At 41.6% G+C, this 15,601-nt stretch overlaps 8 protein-coding genes across 8 annotated transcripts; 6 read left to right on the forward strand and 2 right to left on the reverse strand.

Moving 5' to 3' along the window:
- Window positions 1-194: 194 nt before the first annotated feature.
- On the reverse strand, window positions 195-1,555 carry VTP21DRAFT_9998 (uncharacterized protein; the record flags this gene model as incomplete). The annotated part of the gene is made up of 5 exons (XM_069401005.1): window positions 195-333; window positions 436-485; window positions 559-653; window positions 726-734; window positions 1,288-1,555. 5 exons carry the CDS (start codon window positions 1,553-1,555, stop codon window positions 195-197), a joined length of 561 nt encoding a protein of 186 aa, XP_069253724.1.
- A 200-nt stretch (window positions 1,556-1,755) lies between these two features.
- VTP21DRAFT_9999 (uncharacterized protein) lies at window positions 1,756-3,454 on the forward strand (the record flags this gene model as incomplete). Its single annotated transcript, XM_069401006.1, has 7 exons — window positions 1,756-1,890; window positions 1,958-2,007; window positions 2,080-2,195; window positions 2,273-2,338; window positions 2,408-2,538; window positions 2,611-2,821; window positions 2,892-3,454. 7 exons carry the CDS (start codon window positions 1,756-1,758, stop codon window positions 3,452-3,454), a joined length of 1,272 nt encoding a protein of 423 aa, XP_069253725.1.
- A 405-nt stretch (window positions 3,455-3,859) lies between these two features.
- VTP21DRAFT_10000 (uncharacterized protein) lies at window positions 3,860-4,740 on the forward strand (the record flags this gene model as incomplete). Its single annotated transcript, XM_069389289.1, has 4 exons — window positions 3,860-4,097; window positions 4,159-4,246; window positions 4,318-4,398; window positions 4,473-4,740. 4 exons carry the CDS (start codon window positions 3,860-3,862, stop codon window positions 4,738-4,740), a joined length of 675 nt encoding a protein of 224 aa, XP_069253726.1.
- A 461-nt stretch (window positions 4,741-5,201) lies between these two features.
- VTP21DRAFT_10001 (uncharacterized protein) lies at window positions 5,202-7,455 on the forward strand (the record flags this gene model as incomplete). The annotated part of the gene is made up of 5 exons (XM_069389290.1): window positions 5,202-5,233; window positions 5,290-5,427; window positions 5,493-5,556; window positions 5,621-5,722; window positions 5,782-7,455. The coding sequence occupies 5 exons, from the start codon at window positions 5,202-5,204 to the stop codon at window positions 7,453-7,455; spliced, it is 2,010 nt and encodes a 669-aa protein (XP_069253727.1).
- A 225-nt stretch (window positions 7,456-7,680) lies between these two features.
- VTP21DRAFT_10002 (uncharacterized protein) lies at window positions 7,681-8,965 on the forward strand (the record flags this gene model as incomplete). Its single annotated transcript, XM_069389291.1, has 4 exons — window positions 7,681-8,034; window positions 8,105-8,232; window positions 8,298-8,421; window positions 8,501-8,965. The coding sequence occupies 4 exons, from the start codon at window positions 7,681-7,683 to the stop codon at window positions 8,963-8,965; spliced, it is 1,071 nt and encodes a 356-aa protein (XP_069253728.1).
- Window positions 8,966-9,348: 383 nt separating this feature from the next.
- VTP21DRAFT_10003 (uncharacterized protein) lies at window positions 9,349-9,659 on the forward strand (the record flags this gene model as incomplete). Its single annotated transcript, XM_069389292.1, has 2 exons — window positions 9,349-9,408; window positions 9,468-9,659. 2 exons carry the CDS (start codon window positions 9,349-9,351, stop codon window positions 9,657-9,659), a joined length of 252 nt encoding a protein of 83 aa, XP_069253729.1.
- Window positions 9,660-9,985: 326 nt separating this feature from the next.
- VTP21DRAFT_10004 (uncharacterized protein) lies at window positions 9,986-11,072 on the reverse strand (the record flags this gene model as incomplete). The annotated part of the gene is made up of 6 exons (XM_069389293.1): window positions 9,986-10,205; window positions 10,272-10,364; window positions 10,425-10,545; window positions 10,613-10,674; window positions 10,804-10,891; window positions 10,958-11,072. 6 exons carry the CDS (start codon window positions 11,070-11,072, stop codon window positions 9,986-9,988), a joined length of 699 nt encoding a protein of 232 aa, XP_069253730.1.
- Window positions 11,073-11,727: 655 nt separating this feature from the next.
- On the forward strand, window positions 11,728-15,333 carry VTP21DRAFT_10005 (uncharacterized protein; the record flags this gene model as incomplete). Its single annotated transcript, XM_069389294.1, has 7 exons — window positions 11,728-12,711; window positions 12,770-12,862; window positions 12,926-13,036; window positions 13,095-13,199; window positions 13,282-14,551; window positions 14,642-14,779; window positions 14,843-15,333. 7 exons carry the CDS (start codon window positions 11,728-11,730, stop codon window positions 15,331-15,333), a joined length of 3,192 nt encoding a protein of 1,063 aa, XP_069253731.1.
- Window positions 15,334-15,601: the final 268 nt, after the last annotated feature.

The following is a 15,601-nucleotide window of genomic DNA, read 5'->3' on the forward strand; positions in this document are numbered from 1 at the left end:
AGTACACATTTTACAAATGCGTGTCCGTACAACAGCTTAGATAAATTGAGTAGATATAACCAGCGTTAGCAGCAAAATGACCAGTTCCATGTAATATAGCGTCGGAGGATTCGCCGCTCCACTAAAGATAGATGGAGGGGAGCTTCTTGTCGGAGTGGTCAGAGGATTAAACGAGGAGATTGTCCCTATGCTAGTTAGACTTGAGGTGCGATTGGGAGGGTTCCTGGCCCCACAACGCTGAGAAGGGCAGCGGTTATAGCATTCGGCGTTCCCAGGTGGACAGTTTTGGATACATTGTTGCTGTTCATACGTGCAAATAAAATAGGGAATTGTCTATTAAAAAAAAAACAAAATTAGAATGATAACTCTGTATCAACATGAAACTGGAATGCTCATTCGAGTTTTATCCCAACCTGTGTATATTCTAATGCATACAATACATCGTTAGCTTTGCGTAAATGAAAAAAAAGTTCAACAATGTTTACCTGACGAGTTAGGAGACAAATTGTTAGAACAGATGCACCGATAATCGAGTGACTCTGGATTGCAGGTATTTACTTGAACATCAAACCCTCCATCCAGGCATATATTTTGGCAAGTTGATGTCTGAAGGATACACCATTGAGTTTTTATTCTTATATCTACAGTGCTGACTGTAAATCATAAAAAATACGGCCATGTTAGCTCTGCTTGTTTGCATATGTTAAGGGAAAAGAGATCTTTACCATCAAATGCTAGAACGTAACAAAAGAAAATAAATATCGCAGGTAGCTTCATTTTTTATAAACTGACTAAAAAAAAGGAGAGTAAGGAGATGCATTGGAGGATGCTGCTTTAAATATTTTTAGATTTAGAATTGTTTGCCACCTTGTTAGAGTTCAATTATTTTTATCCATTCCCTAAGAAAAATGGATTTGCAATAGCAAATATAAATAGATGAGATTATGTGACAAGTTCTATCCGTAACAAAGTGTGAAATTATGCTCCTCATATATCGTAGTATAATAGAGCGGACATTGGTCATGATTAACGTGCTATCAAGAAACTACATATAAATATCATGATCAGTTGTTACCCAGCAAAATTTCTGGGAGGGCATTTTCTGAACTCTTTAAGCGTGTGCTGCTGGAAATGAGATATTATTGTTCCGTAAGGGCATATACTACAGTTTGATATCAGCCCAGGTAAAATATGCGAAGAAAATAGATAATAAAACAAGAAAGAAAAATCAAAATTCAAAAAAGCATTGCCTAGAAAAGAAAAATCAAATCTTCATACGCTTTCTACTTTCTCCATCTTCTGCATTGCATGTGTTCTCCTCTGATTCTTCCTCTTCTTCGAAATCGGCCTCCTCTTCGTCACTAATTTCAATATCGTCTTGATTACCCTTTAAGATCGCTGTCAAGTGCGCGTTGATATCTCCTTGGAGCTGTGAGAGTGACTGAGCCAATGCCGAAAGGAAGGGCTTATGCTGTCCTGCTTCTTCAGATATTGGCAGGTTAAATTCTTTTGCGGGAGTGCCGCTGACCGTGTATACTGCTTCGAGGCGGGACATTGCTTTAGCTAAAGTCAAATATTATTGACAATTTTTGCTTCAGCCATTCACTCATTGCCACGATTGTGTGGCTTATTCTAATAGTTTTATTTCCTATTTTGTTCATCATTTTAGCAATGGAGGGGGTCAAGAGCCTATATATTTCCACCCGATACACTGTTCTTTGCCTAAATTATTTTATTTTGCACTGAGCTGTGAGAATGAGAGGCGTATTTATCAAATACCTATTGCTGTCACTGATTGCTGTTCAATCGTCTTATGCTCTCTATGGTAGCCGCGACCATGTGATAGAGGTGGACCACAAGAACTTCGACGCAGAGGTTATGAAGAACGACGTAAATTTGGTTCATTGTTTCGGTCAAATAAGGAGATGGATTAACAGGATATACTATATACATCCAGCGATTGGCCATCGTTGAGTTCTATGCCCCCTGGTGTGGATATTGTAAACAGTAAGTTCTTACGGGTTCATTCAAAATTCTTCCGGGCTGAGATATTAATATATTTTTTTTTTTTTCGGGTAGACTTGCGCCAGAATACAAGAAAGTGGCCGAGAATCTTAAGGGCCTCGTTAAGGTTGTTGCCGTTAACTGTGATGATGAATCCAACCGCCCAATTTGTGGAAGGCATGGTGTTCAGGGTATTTTGTGTTATATATTTACATGTCGCGTTCCCATTTCTGACTGTTTTGTTGTCGCTTCTATTGTTCACTTTCAGGCTTCCCAACCATCAAAGTATTTAAGCCCGATGTGAAAAATCCGGACAAGCCAAAGATTCCCTATGGTATGATGTTATGATTCAGCAAGTTATCTGTTTAGCGATTCTAATTCCAAATCTATTTTAATACTTCAGATTACCAAGGCCAACGCACTGCTAAACCTATAGTGGATTATCTCCTTACCAAAATGCCTTCTTACGTCCAAAGAGTGCGAGAACAGAACTCAGATAGGGCTATCTCGCTAGAAGAATTTTATAAAAAAGAGGTTGGTCATATCCACGATGCTGTTATCCGGCATTGCCTCATCTCCTCACCGCGTATATTGCTTGCATTTCAGAACACAACTCTCTCAAAAGCTTTGCTATTTACTACCAAAGACCGGACCACGCCGCTTTATAAAGGACTTTCAGCTGAATTCAAAGATCGCATACTACTAGGTGAGGTGGTGAGTACCGAGCGAGAAGTAGTGGCCAAACTCGGTGTGGAGAAGTTCCCAACATTACTTGTGTTCCCCAAGGGGAAGGACGGAGAAGTGGTCACCTATGATGGTAAGTGAGACTCTTTATCTGAGTTTCGTTGGATTTTCCTTCTTAATCCTAAGTTATATTTTGCTGACAGGAAAACTTAATTACGAGTCGCTTCACGAATTCCTCAGCAAATATGCTCTCCCCGCAAAAATAACAAAGAAATCGGAAGACTCGTCCTCTAAACGTCCTGAATCGACACCGAAAGCTGAACCATTTAACCCGGAGATTGGGCAGATACGCACTCAAAAGGAACTCGAGTCGGAATGTCTTTCTAAGACGGGAATTTGTATATTTACTTTTCTGAATATGGTGGAGGAGGATCCTATCGCTAAAAAAACTGGTGAGGAAGCTCTTTCTTTACTTCGCGAGCTCAAGGAGCATCATCACAAAAAAGGGTCTCCGTTCCGGTTCGCCTGGATGGATGCACAACAGGAAGCTGTTCGCGATTTCATGAAGGACTTCGACGTTGTTGCAGATTATCCCTCTATGCTGGCATTAAATCCAAATCGTCGTGGATACAGAAACTTTTTGGGGGCTTTTGAGAAGGTACCTGTTGAAAGATTTTTGGATGAGATTATCAGCGGGCGAGGCAGAGTAGTTGGATATCAGTTTGAACCGAAATTAAGCGGCAAAAAGGTGAGAGATGAGCTCTAGGGACAGCAATAGAGCGACAAATAGGAGTATGAAGAGGCGTTTTAGGTTTGGAGAATGCATATGTTGATGAAAAAGAATGTTATATGCTGTAATATATTTGGTGCTGGATAACCTATAGATATAACTCTGTTATTATTTGGATTCTAAACTACTGGAATTTAATTGGAATGGGGGTGGATAGCAAATCTCTATATGTAGAGCACTAGTTGAATCTGTCAAACTCTTTAAAACTCTTACTGCCCTATATCATCGTTGGATTTATCCGCCTTGATTTCTTTAAGCATTTTTACCCGAGAGCAAATGCAACACTTGAAGTTTCGTGTCACTGGGTTAATATAAGCCACAATTCAAGCTACTCACAATTCTTTTTTATAGAATATTTGGAGTTTATTGGCATATATCCAAATGGTAGAACCCCCTCTCACTTCCCTCTCCCTCACTCACATCCAGTTTGTTGCGCATGACAGCATTGCTCATGTGTTTGCCTATGTGACATTGCTTCCTCTTGCGATTATAGTCGCTTATGCATCTGTTATTGCAGCACGCCGTGAAATTGCCCCCTTTTTTGCGCTTGTGGGACAGCTAGCAAATGAAGGGCTTAATGCATTGCTAAAGCAATGGATAAAGCAAGAGCGGCCAACTCGTAAGTGTCTTATATATTATTAAAATTTCGTTTGAATTTATTTTAAACATTATCAAAATAGAATTGGCTAAAGGATATGGAATGCCATCGAGCCATGCGCAATTCATGGCATTTTTTGCTATGTACATTGCGATTTATACCTATTCATTGTAACTAATGTAAAGGTTTCCGACAATCTGGAAAGCTCATCTAATTCGTCTGTTTTATTTTAACTTGTTAGCATCACTTTTAAACATTCTATCTGGAAGCACTTCATCTTCACATCATTAACAGCAATAGCTGCAATGGTTTCTTACTCCAGGTTGGCCTTTTTTTTTCTTTATTTATAGATTTATTGAAACTGGACTGATTTTATTTTTATGTTATTTTTTATAGAATATATCTCAATTATCATACCACTGAGCAAGTCCTTATCGGAGCACTCGTAGGCAGCCTCTTTGCTATTATGTGGAACTTCCTGATTGAGAAGATAGTGCGCCCTTGCGGTCTTGTACGCTGGGCATTAGAGCTTCCGATCGCGCATTGGTTGAGCGTGAGAGATTCAAGAGACATCCCTGATGTATGCGCCTGGGAGTGGGAGAATTGGAGGCATTGGGATAAAATTTCAAAAGAAAAAGCCCAAAAATTTGGGAAAGAAGAATGAAAGGGGGATGATAGAAGAATTAGAACCTCTTTAATTAGGAATGTGTGTACTTGCTTTAGAGATAATAAACATTAAGTTATTTATTCCTGCCTTTCCCCGGATATATACAATTTTTAACGTATCAACTCCAATTAAAAAATATTGAAATTTAGATTCAGCGCGCATTTGGTAAAGAGCGACGCGTAACTAATGAATTTTTATTCTGAAACTCGGTTTATTGAATATTTCGCTGGCCAGTTTGTCTTCCAGCGCTACTATTCTTTGTCTCATTCATGTTATTTTAACACGCTTTACGTGGAGGTACTTGCTGCTGTTCTAAGAAATTAAATATAAATGTAGGTTTGAATTCTGGCTTGCTAATTACGAGTCCTGGTGGCAATGGCTCGAGAGATATTTAGATAATTTATTTAGTTTCATAGCATTATTTATCATCCCTCCCCGTTGCAACTTATGGAGTGATCATGATTGTTTTTTTATTTGTGCGAAATCTCTGGTAAGGCTTTAGACTCATTATCATACGGCTAACATTACTCATGGAAATTGTTCCAGTTGGCTTCTGGGGCTTTACAATTCGATAAAAGCGCTTCGAACAGGCCGTTCACGTGTAGTGAAAAACTGGGTCATTTATTGGGTGTCTATGTTCTTTTTCGATGTAGCACGTCAGATTGCAGATGTTGCCATCGGATGGTAGGCAGTTTTTTGCTTGTTTCGCGTCGTGATGTTTTCTCTTTATGTTGGTTTGTAATGTGTAGGTTCCCATTTTACGGAAACGCGCGATTACTTGTAATGATATGGATATTATTGGCGCAGACAAAAGTGAATAGCCTTTATTATCATGTTTGCTTCCTAGAATTTTTCTACTAATTTCGTATTCGTATAGGCGACCAAACTTTTATTTGCTCAATTTGTTAAGCCGCTCTTCTCTCGTCGCGAAAAATACATTGATGAAATATTGGATATATTGGCCGCTATATTTGATATAGTGAGTGCATAGATGTATGGTTTTTACTGGAGCTACTAAACCCTTGCCATCTTTTATAGTATCATTTAGTGCGCGTTGTAAATATACTCAAGGGATTTATCCTTTGTATGGCGAATAGGCTCCGCGAACTAGCGCGTCGGCGCAAAGAAGATCCATCGTTTACTTCTCCCTTTGGCAATCGAGCTCACCGAAATATTTCAGTTCCAGAAAACCCAGACAGGTTTACAAACGGAAGGAAATCCACTCAACCCACAAGAGATTATCTTAATACTCGCCAAAGCTTTGCTGGCAAAACTCAAGCGAAACCTACAATGATCAATGGTTACTCACCGCATTTTTCGCTAGTAAAAAATTCAAGGCAAGAGGGATCGTTTGAACATGTAGATGCTCCGACTCCTACCACAATGCGTGTTCCAGGGGCCTTCTATCCTCGACTTGAATTGGTTAATTCTCACAGTTATACTCCCGCAAGTACAAAAAACAAGGAATTGGGGTTAATGGAGGGTATCGGTGTAACTACGCAAAGCAAGGAAGAAATCAGGCTAAAGGAAGATGGGACACGAAGTCGAGTGAAGAATTTAGCCCGAAGATTCGATGATGCTGCCAGTGAAAAATGGCAGATTCCAAAGGAGCTTTTCTCGACTAGCGCGCCCAACAATTTTACAAAGGATATTGGGAGTGCTCAACGGCATAGGTGGGAGTCTCAAACTTCCACTCTTAATACCGAATATCCTGCTGGTCTCTCCACTCAAACCGCAAAAAAGAAAGATGCAAACGAAACGATCTTGGAGTCGATGGATATCGATATGGCTCATTCTATCAGAACACGTAGGAATAACGAGAAGACCGTAGTGAAGCCTTCACTCAACCAGAGTTTGCAGATGTCAAAGAGAGAAACGAGTGTGAAAGGGGTAATCGATTTGAAAGAGACGATCAATCCAGCAATCGTAGTGGGTAGCTCTCGGTCACGTGCTAGGAAGGCCGTGTCTTCTAGCGGAAAGTCTGTGTCAGTGAACCACTTTGACGCGGAAAGAAAGAATATGTCTACAACCGGAGCTTTAGTTGAAGAGAGAAATGATATCAATTCAAAAGATTCATCCGAAACAAACATGAGTGACTTGGAGAAAACAGCCGACCCTGGACCAAGTTTGCGGACACGAAATAGAGTGATATCACACAAGACGCAGTCGTCTAGTGTGCTCAGTTCTTCGGATTCCTCCTTGAACGGTGAAGCCGAATCTAAATCTACGAGGTCGTCTAGATCTAGCAAATGGACATCGATCAAGGCAGATACAAGGAAACACTTAGTCATAAACTCGACTAAGAGCAATGCGAGACTATCCGCAAAGAACGAGGTTACGTCCAAAGTCATAGCAAAAAGGGCAACCCTACAAAAAGAGGTGGGTGGCTCTGGTATAACAGGAGTATCGAGTAGAAATAGAGAGCAAGAGAGTGCGGATAAAAATGAATCCGCTGATGTTGCTATCAAAAAACGAAAACAAAAAGATATTCCTTTGCCCACACGAAGATCAGTATTAATCACGCAACGACGTCGTTCTACTCGTCTTAGGGCTGCTGCAGCTTCGAATATGAGTGGAGATAAAAAGGATAATGGTGATAGGATTACTTCTCCTAAGCGTTCGAGGCCGACGGATGGATTCAGAGAACGCTCGCGTGAACCAAAGAAATCCCGTATACGAGAAAGAAGCATGGGGATAAAAGATAATTCTTAAAATACTTTTTTTTCTTTTTGTAATATTCACTTTCTGCTTGTAGTTTGTACAGACATTACTCGTTTATTTTCTTTCATAATTTTCTGAGGCGAGATTTTTGGTTTCGATTTTGCAGTTTATGGCATCAACCCAATTTAGGGTAATGAGAACAGTAAACAAAGTCACAATTTACAATATACCTGGTACTCTATTACTCTTAGTTAGCCGTTTCTTTTTCCTTCAAACATGGCAGTCAAAAAGAAATCAGTTCAGTCTAAAAACAGCAATACAGAAAGCAAGAAGTCCAACTCAGAGAAGCCGGCTGGTAAGGTAGCAAAGAAGGAGAGCAAGAAACCTGCAACGAAAGCAATAGAAGAAGCAGATCCGGAAGTAGAGAGTGAAGAAGAGAGAATTGTGGAAGAAGATAATGAAGATGTATCCAGCGATAACAACGAAGAGGAGAATGAGGAGGATGGGGAGGATGGGGAGGATGGGGAGGATGAGGAGGATCTCGAGGATGTCCCGCTTGAGGATCTGTCGGAGGACGATCTTGAGGAAGGAGATATAGTCACAACCCAGAGAATAACCATCAACAATAAAGTATTATCCTGCATGATCTGCTTTGCACCTTTTCTTTTGCTAAAGTTTTACTCTTTTTCTTCGAATTTAGCAAGCGATGCTGCGTATTCTTGAAGGCTTTAAACTGGATTTGCCTTGGATCGAAACTTTATCTTTGACAACAGAGGAGCCGGTGGCCATCGCTGATGTACATAATGATTTAGAACGGGAGCTAGCATTGTGGGTTATGGCATTCTTTCTCAAAAACATTCTTTCTGCTTATTCATGCTTTCATAATCCAATAGTTATCAGCAGGGATTAAATTCAGCACTTGAAGGTCGTAAAAGGATAATTGCTGCAGGCGTGCCCTTTAGCCGGCCTGACGACTATTTTGCAGAGATGGTGAAATCCGACGAGCATATGGAGAAGGTAATATCTATTAGCTAGGATTGGGAGGAGGTGGCCACCTTTCGCACAGTTCCTGATTTTTTTGGTCTTGGATTTCCAGGTTCGGCAACGCCTGCTTAACGAATCGGCTTCGATTAAGGCATCTGAAGATGCACGCAAGCAGCGCGAACTCAAGAAGTTTGGCAAGAAGGTGCAAATGGACAAGCTTCAAGAACGCCAGAAGAAGAAGGCCGAAGAGCTCGAGAAGATCAAAGCCCTTAAACGGAAGCGAAAAGATGGCGAAAGTGGTTTCGGAGACGATGATCTGTTTGATATCGAACTTGATGATGATGAGGATGCCGGGGCAAGAAAGAAGCAGAAGCAATCGGACAGGCGCGGCGGTGATAAAAAGAATATGAAGCGTGCACGCCGGGACGCTAAGTATGGATTTGGAGGGAAGAAGCGGCACGCTAAGTCGAATACAGCCGAATCAAGTGGAGACGTATCGGGCTTTAGCAACAAGGGCGGCAAACGAAAGGCAACGAGGCCGGGCAAGGCACGCAGAGCGCGTCGGGGTCGGAGTTGAAGTTATATTTAGGACTTGAGAACTCTTTCTACGCTATTCTATCATCTTTCTGTTTAAAACAATAAAACCCGATTATTTTGTAGAGTATAGCAGTGGCTGGTGTCTGAGTGGGATAAAAAAGGGAGGATGCTGCAATATTAGGCGACAATGCTTCGAAAATATGCTCTTGGAATTGAAAACGTATTCCTTTCCAAAACTATTTAATATTATTTACAAAGTCCGAACCAGAGGGATACGTAGTGTTCTATCTTCTTCTTTTCCCGAGCTGACAGTGACATTGCAGCATTCTTTTTACGTCTCTTCCATTTTCTCCTCCACCTCTTTCCCTTTTGATCTCAAATCGTCGTTGCACTCTAATTTTCCAACGGATTCGAACAGTAATAATGGATACGGAATGGTGCCTAAATTGTGAAAAGCACATCCCAGTCTCTCTAACTTCCAATGTAATTATACGCAACTTTTATTACAGACTTTTCACAATTACTCAAATCTTCTTCTTTAGAATACGATTTACTGTTCGCCCGAGTGCTGTCGTGTCGACAAAATAAATGCACAAAATTCCCATAGTGCTCAAGTGGCAAGCGATGTCATCCTTCGGCGTAGGAGGGCGTACGTATCCAATTTGGCATTTCGTAGACCAGCACCGGTAAAGAGACGCGCAACCAAGTTAAGAGGAATATCGAAGGGAATCTAGCAAAAAAGTAAAAAACATTAGCTCAATTGCGAGCCCTCAATCTCTCCTTCTGTACCGGCATCTTCATTCCCTTATACATATACTCATTTACATATCCCTTCCTTAAAAATGCATTCCTAGTACTCTACTGGAATAAAAATGTAAATAAAATTTTGCAAAAAAAAAATAAAGACTGATCCATCTTTTTAAGAATCTACCACAAGAACTTTATTCGACATTCAACAATAAAGAAAAATCAATTAGGAGAGAGGAAGGACACGAATTAATTACAGAAAAGTAGGATGAGACTTACAACAGAGCGAAAATAAAAGAAATGAATTTTTTGATTAAGGGCGATACCATTTCTCTCGATCTTTCTCCCCAAGACACTCGGCTACCGTCATCGGCTTAAGCCCCTTAGAAACGGCAAGCTTAAATGCCCAGGGGCCAAGATCATGCGCAGTGGAGTCATAGGGGTCATGCTGTAGACTAATGTGATGAGAAGTTGAGGAGTTCTGGAGTGCCTTCTCATAAATATCCTTTTGTTGCTCTATATTGGTGGATGTCCTATGGTAAACGAGAGGGGTTTAGTGATGATCATGTTAGAAGAAGCGTTTGAAAAAAATAGAATACCAATCCATGGAATCAATATCCCAGTTGATAACTTTATAATCCATCATACTGAGCACCCTTAGTGCGCGATCGTCTACTTCGCCATATGGGGGTCTAATGCAAGCTACGGGTAAATATATCCGCAGAGAGTATTCTTGGATGGTGTAAATTTACCTCATATAGCGTGGTCTTACTCCGATGATCTCTTTCAAAGTTACTTCTAATTGAGACATTTCGCTTCGAATTTGCGTCTCATTAAGTTTGGTAAGATCGGCATGGGACCAAGTATGGGAGCCTAAGGTTGCGAGATGATGTCAGTAAAATTGGAAACAATCTTCAGTAAGATTCGATGCCATTCTTACCGATCAAGTGACCAGTCCGATGAGCTTCACGAAGTACATCGGCATATTTCTCGATCGAATCCCTTTAAAAAAATATAGAATTAATAATAAAATAAATGGGTCGAGCACTGTGCCCGAGAGTAAATTCCGAATAAGGACATATGAATCGATGAAGATCGGAAAAGCTTAAAAAATCTATATGGAATATATACCAGTTCTGACCGCACACGAAGAAAGTAGCCTTGAGATTATTCTCATTCAACCATTTCACCAAATCGGAAGTGTATTGAAAAGGGCCATCTACACAGGTGTTTGTGAATACGTATTTGTCTCGAATTAAATTGCTGAAGGATTGGAATTAATTACCATCGAACGTGATGGCTATAGAGCCGGGAACAATGCACTCCGTGATAACTTTAGCAGGTCCTGCAAGTGCGAATGTAACAAAAGCAAGATGGACTAGAAATAAAATGAGAATCATGTCGAAAAAATGACGAATTTAGATACTGTGATATTTATAAAAAATATACAGCCAATGGACAGGATTGCTATTATTTAATAATGTGGGGTATATTGCCAGTGCGAAATGGATGGAATTCAGTAAGAACAAGAGAGAATGAGTGTGAATTGTTAAATGGGTATGTAATATACAACAATGACAGCAAGAGGGGAAGAGGGAAATGGTCAGACAAAATCGCCTGAAATAATTTTCAAAGTTGGGATTTTCGGGTCCGCGTGAGCAATTTACCATTGAACTCCGAGGTTTCTTTTCTCACTTTTGTCATCCGGTGACGTCTTTGTTCCAGTCTGATAAGTAGGGGATTAATATTGAGATTTTTCTTTGCCTCTTTTTAATCGCAATCAATAAACTCATAGATAGACCGTGTGGTCCGCTTTTTTTTATTTTTCTTCTAACTCGCACCCCATTCCCCATTCTCTTTTGTATTCTCCGACTTTTTTCTCTTGGCAGCTATTTGTCTTTGAACCCGCTTTCAAGAATAATTCCTAATCCCAAAAAAGTTAAATGTTGTATTAAGTTTTTCTCTTCCGGAATATCATATACTTATCTTTATTATTCTCCTTCTTTTGCTTTATTTCCTTCCTTCTCTCACAAAGAGCATAATTGCCAGCACATAATGTCTGGTAGCGCATTACCTAACTTATTTGACTCATCGATGAGTTCACACCCAGCATCTCCACCTGCTGATAATGCTTCGCCCCTACGCTCACAAAATGAGAAGCTATGGAAAATCATTTCTAAACAACGCGGAATTATCCAATCTATGAAGGAGGATTTTCAAGCGATTTCGCTCGAGAGAGATCACCTACTTCGACAGAACAAGGAACTCAAACGCGAGATTCAGCATCTTCGATCTGCAGAAATTAATTCACAATTTTCATCGGCACCTTCTGGACAACTGCAATCCTCTCAACAGCCTTCGTCGTCGACTTCCTCGCAACCACATGGGGATGATACGCATAAATCTAATCAAACACAAGCTTCTCGTCTGCAACATCGACTCAATTTAACGGGAGATGCAGTCAGCAAATCTTTACCAAAGTCGCCGTACATGGGGCGCACTGGATCAAATAGCGGGTCTATTGATACCAGAATGCCGCCAACGAGAGCAACAAATACATCAGGCATGCCTGACGCCAGTCCTGCTACAGAATTATTAAATAAGGAAATATCCTATCTTGGCGAAAGTGGAGGTCTAGAAAGTAATTTGGCCGGTCAGTCGCATGATAATGAGAAGGATATGAGCGACCGTCCATTGATTGAGCCAAGCGTAGCAGAGAATAGTCCATTTTTTGCCGAAAGCCTCTCAAACAACGGTCCTAACGTTCATTCGCATAGCTCCTCTGATAAGCTTGAACATCAGTCTCCACAACAACAGCACCGCGAACCATCCAAGCTCTGTCCTGGCCCAGTAAATCCTCTGTTGAGTTCATTGGTTGGAAATTCTGGTGTATCTGTGCAGATTGAAAAAACCGAATCTACGGAGGGAGAAAATCCATATTTCATCATAAATGTACTCAAACAGCAGCCCTCGGGAAAGATGGATGAACTGTGGAGCATTGGGAAATCCTACGATGATTTTTTGGCACTAGAAACTAAGGTTTGCATATCATTATTGCGAATGATCTTAGTTTATTTTATTAATACGATCTTCCCAGCTCATGTTGCACAGCGGTCACAGCGCACTGATACATCTCCCAGACAAATCTACTTTTAAGGCGAAGTCACCGAGCATACTGGCAGAGAGACAAGTGAGAATAACCCCTTTTTTAGGAACCAAGCTAGATTTCATACCAACTCCCTCGCATTTTTAGATATCATTGGAGCGCTACATAAACCATTTTCTATCGCTGCCCAACGGCGATAACACGGATGTGTGCGAATTTTTAAGCACAAATGTGCTTGAGAATAAGAACCAGCCACAAGTATTATTTCATTGTTTATGTCGGTCTGCTCTCTTATTCAATTTGAATACTGTTGTAGGAGAAGGATTATAAGGAGGGATTTTTAACCAAAATAAGCGCCAGTGGATTTTATAAGCTCTATTTTTCATTGGAGCACGCGCCATATTTGGATTACTCTGAAAAGGTATTTTGTATCCGACAAGTCTGTTTTCTGGTAATGTTGCATTTTTTTTTCTCATCCACTTTCGATCAATTTCTTGTTGTAGAGGAATGGTCCAAGTCTTGGCCGCATCGACCTTTCCCAGGCTACTCTATCGCAACTTCAACAGACCTCAAGTCTCCCTGAGGGCTCGCCCTTTGAACCCTACCGCAATGCATTTGTTATCTACGAGAGTCGAGTTCCAAATAATGTGGCCACCATTCGTCATGTGTTGTGTGCAGAGACGGATAGGGATCGGGATGAGTGGATCCATAATTTATCCAGGTGGGCTCAGATAGCGCCAGGTTCTAGTGAAGAGAATAAGAAAGATGATGAGAAGGAACACTCCAACCTTAGAGTGTTAGAGACACACCCACTACATCCAATGAAAAGCGGGGATTTTGGCGAGTGTTTTGACAAGCAAGAGAAGAGTGCGAAAACACTTGAGCTGGCAATAGATGAATCCAAGGTAGAAGGTCTTGATGTTCCTATGCCAAATTCGGCGCCTCCTTACAAGACTCACTTCGCTCTCGGCGAACCTGCTGAGACGAGAAAGGGTAGAGCAAGTGTCGATCATACTTCAAGGCATTTCGACCCAAAGCATTCTATTGCCGGTGGCTTGTCCAAGACCGCTCCGGCGCTTTTCAAGAATGAGCCTTCTCCGCAGACTCTTAAAGAGCTGCAACCACAGCAGCAACAGCAGCAACCTCAGCAACAACTTCAGCATCAACCGCAGCAGCAACTACGCCCCCATGAGCAAGAAAAGGAGGCTGGAACTGGCGCACCACCAAGTTCACCTCCTGATGACAATCGTCAACCAGGAATTAAGCAGAAGCTTCGGTTCACCATGGCAATAGGCCGCTTGTTTCGCTCCGACAATAACAATAATAGCAGTAGTGGCAATGCATACAACAATAGTGCCAATAATAATAGCAGTCCCATTCCCAACGGCAGCACTACTGGTTATAAAAATGGCAGCGGCAGCGGTGGACAGTTCAGCAGCAGCTACAATAATAGTTCTGGCGGTAGTAATCAAGGTTATCCGTCGGCTTTAATCCCACCTCATCAAATCCAGCGAGATCAGCACAATATCTCGAATAGGCCCCCAGTCAATGCTGGGATGTATGCGAGTAGGCCAGGGTATGCACGTGGTGTTTTTGGGGTTCCTCTTAGCGAAACGCCTCTGGTAAAGTGCGCAGACGGATGTGAATTGCCGACGGTGGTATATCGATGCGTGACCTATTTGGAGGCCAAGGGGGCTGAAAAAGAGGAGGGAATTTACCGACTTTCGGGAAGTTCGGCTACGATTAAGATGCTAAAAGATCGCTTCAGTACCGGTAAATTTTAAAACCTCCCTCCCCCTCTTTTTTTTTGGATTATAGAACGGTTATTGAGCTATATTTCCATTATCTTTTTTTCTTTGATAGAAGGAGATTTCGACTTGCTTGGTTCCGGTGAATACTACGATGTGCATGCAGTGGCATGCTTGCTTAAGCTGTATCTACGCGAACTCCCACAAAATGTTCTTACTCGAGAACTGCATCCGAGATTCATGAGTATAATAGGTAATTCATGTGATTGGCAAAATGCTGGTGACTTGTATGCTCAATCGCCTCCTCTGGCTTTAGATGTTGCAGATCGCAACGCACGGGTGCTCGAGCTTGGCCGCCTGGTGCTCGAACTTCCTCTCGTCAATTATTCTCTACTCCGTACGCTCTTGGGACATCTCTTGCGGGTGGTTCAAAATTCCGACTCCAACCGAATGACGATTCGTAATGTTGGGATTGTGTTCTCGCCCACCCTGGGGATCCCAGCCGGGATTTTCAGTTTGTTGATGCTGGAATACAAAAGCGTCTTCCGGATGGAGAATGGCGAGCGGAGGCCAGGCGAGGGATCCAACTCCGGGGAGGAAGATAAGAGCCGCTTGCTGAGAAATAGCTTACCGGATACAGAGGCACAGGAACTGGCTGATGTTCCGGTGCCGCTCCCTTCCTTGGGCCCTAGCCCACATATCCACTCGTCCAACGAAGCTGGACATCCACCCTTCCACCCCAACACGATAACAGCAACCGCAGGCGGTGATCCTCTGGCAAAGGCCTCAAAGGATACAGAGCAATGACATGCCGGCTATCCGCCGAATCCCTGAATACATAGCGTTAAATTAATGTTGGCTAAGCTTTGTTAAAGTGAAAAAATAACTATGTTAGCATATATTATTTGATTGTAGTTGTAAATTGTTTGTTTTTGGCCCCTTACTATCAATCTTGGCTGGTTTTCAAGAATGGCTTCGAGCCAGTGTCACTCAATAGGCATATTCATTTTTATCCAAGTAATATTGGCCCCTCGAGTTTAGGGACTCAAAAGGAAGTGATAAAAAGACAACATTT

This window comes from Calcarisporiella thermophila, assembly GCF_041956535.1.
Source record: "Calcarisporiella thermophila strain CBS 279.70 unplaced genomic scaffold VTP21scaffold_6, whole genome shotgun sequence".
NCBI lineage: Eukaryota > Fungi > Calcarisporiellomycota > Calcarisporiellomycetes > Calcarisporiellales > Calcarisporiellaceae > Calcarisporiella > Calcarisporiella thermophila.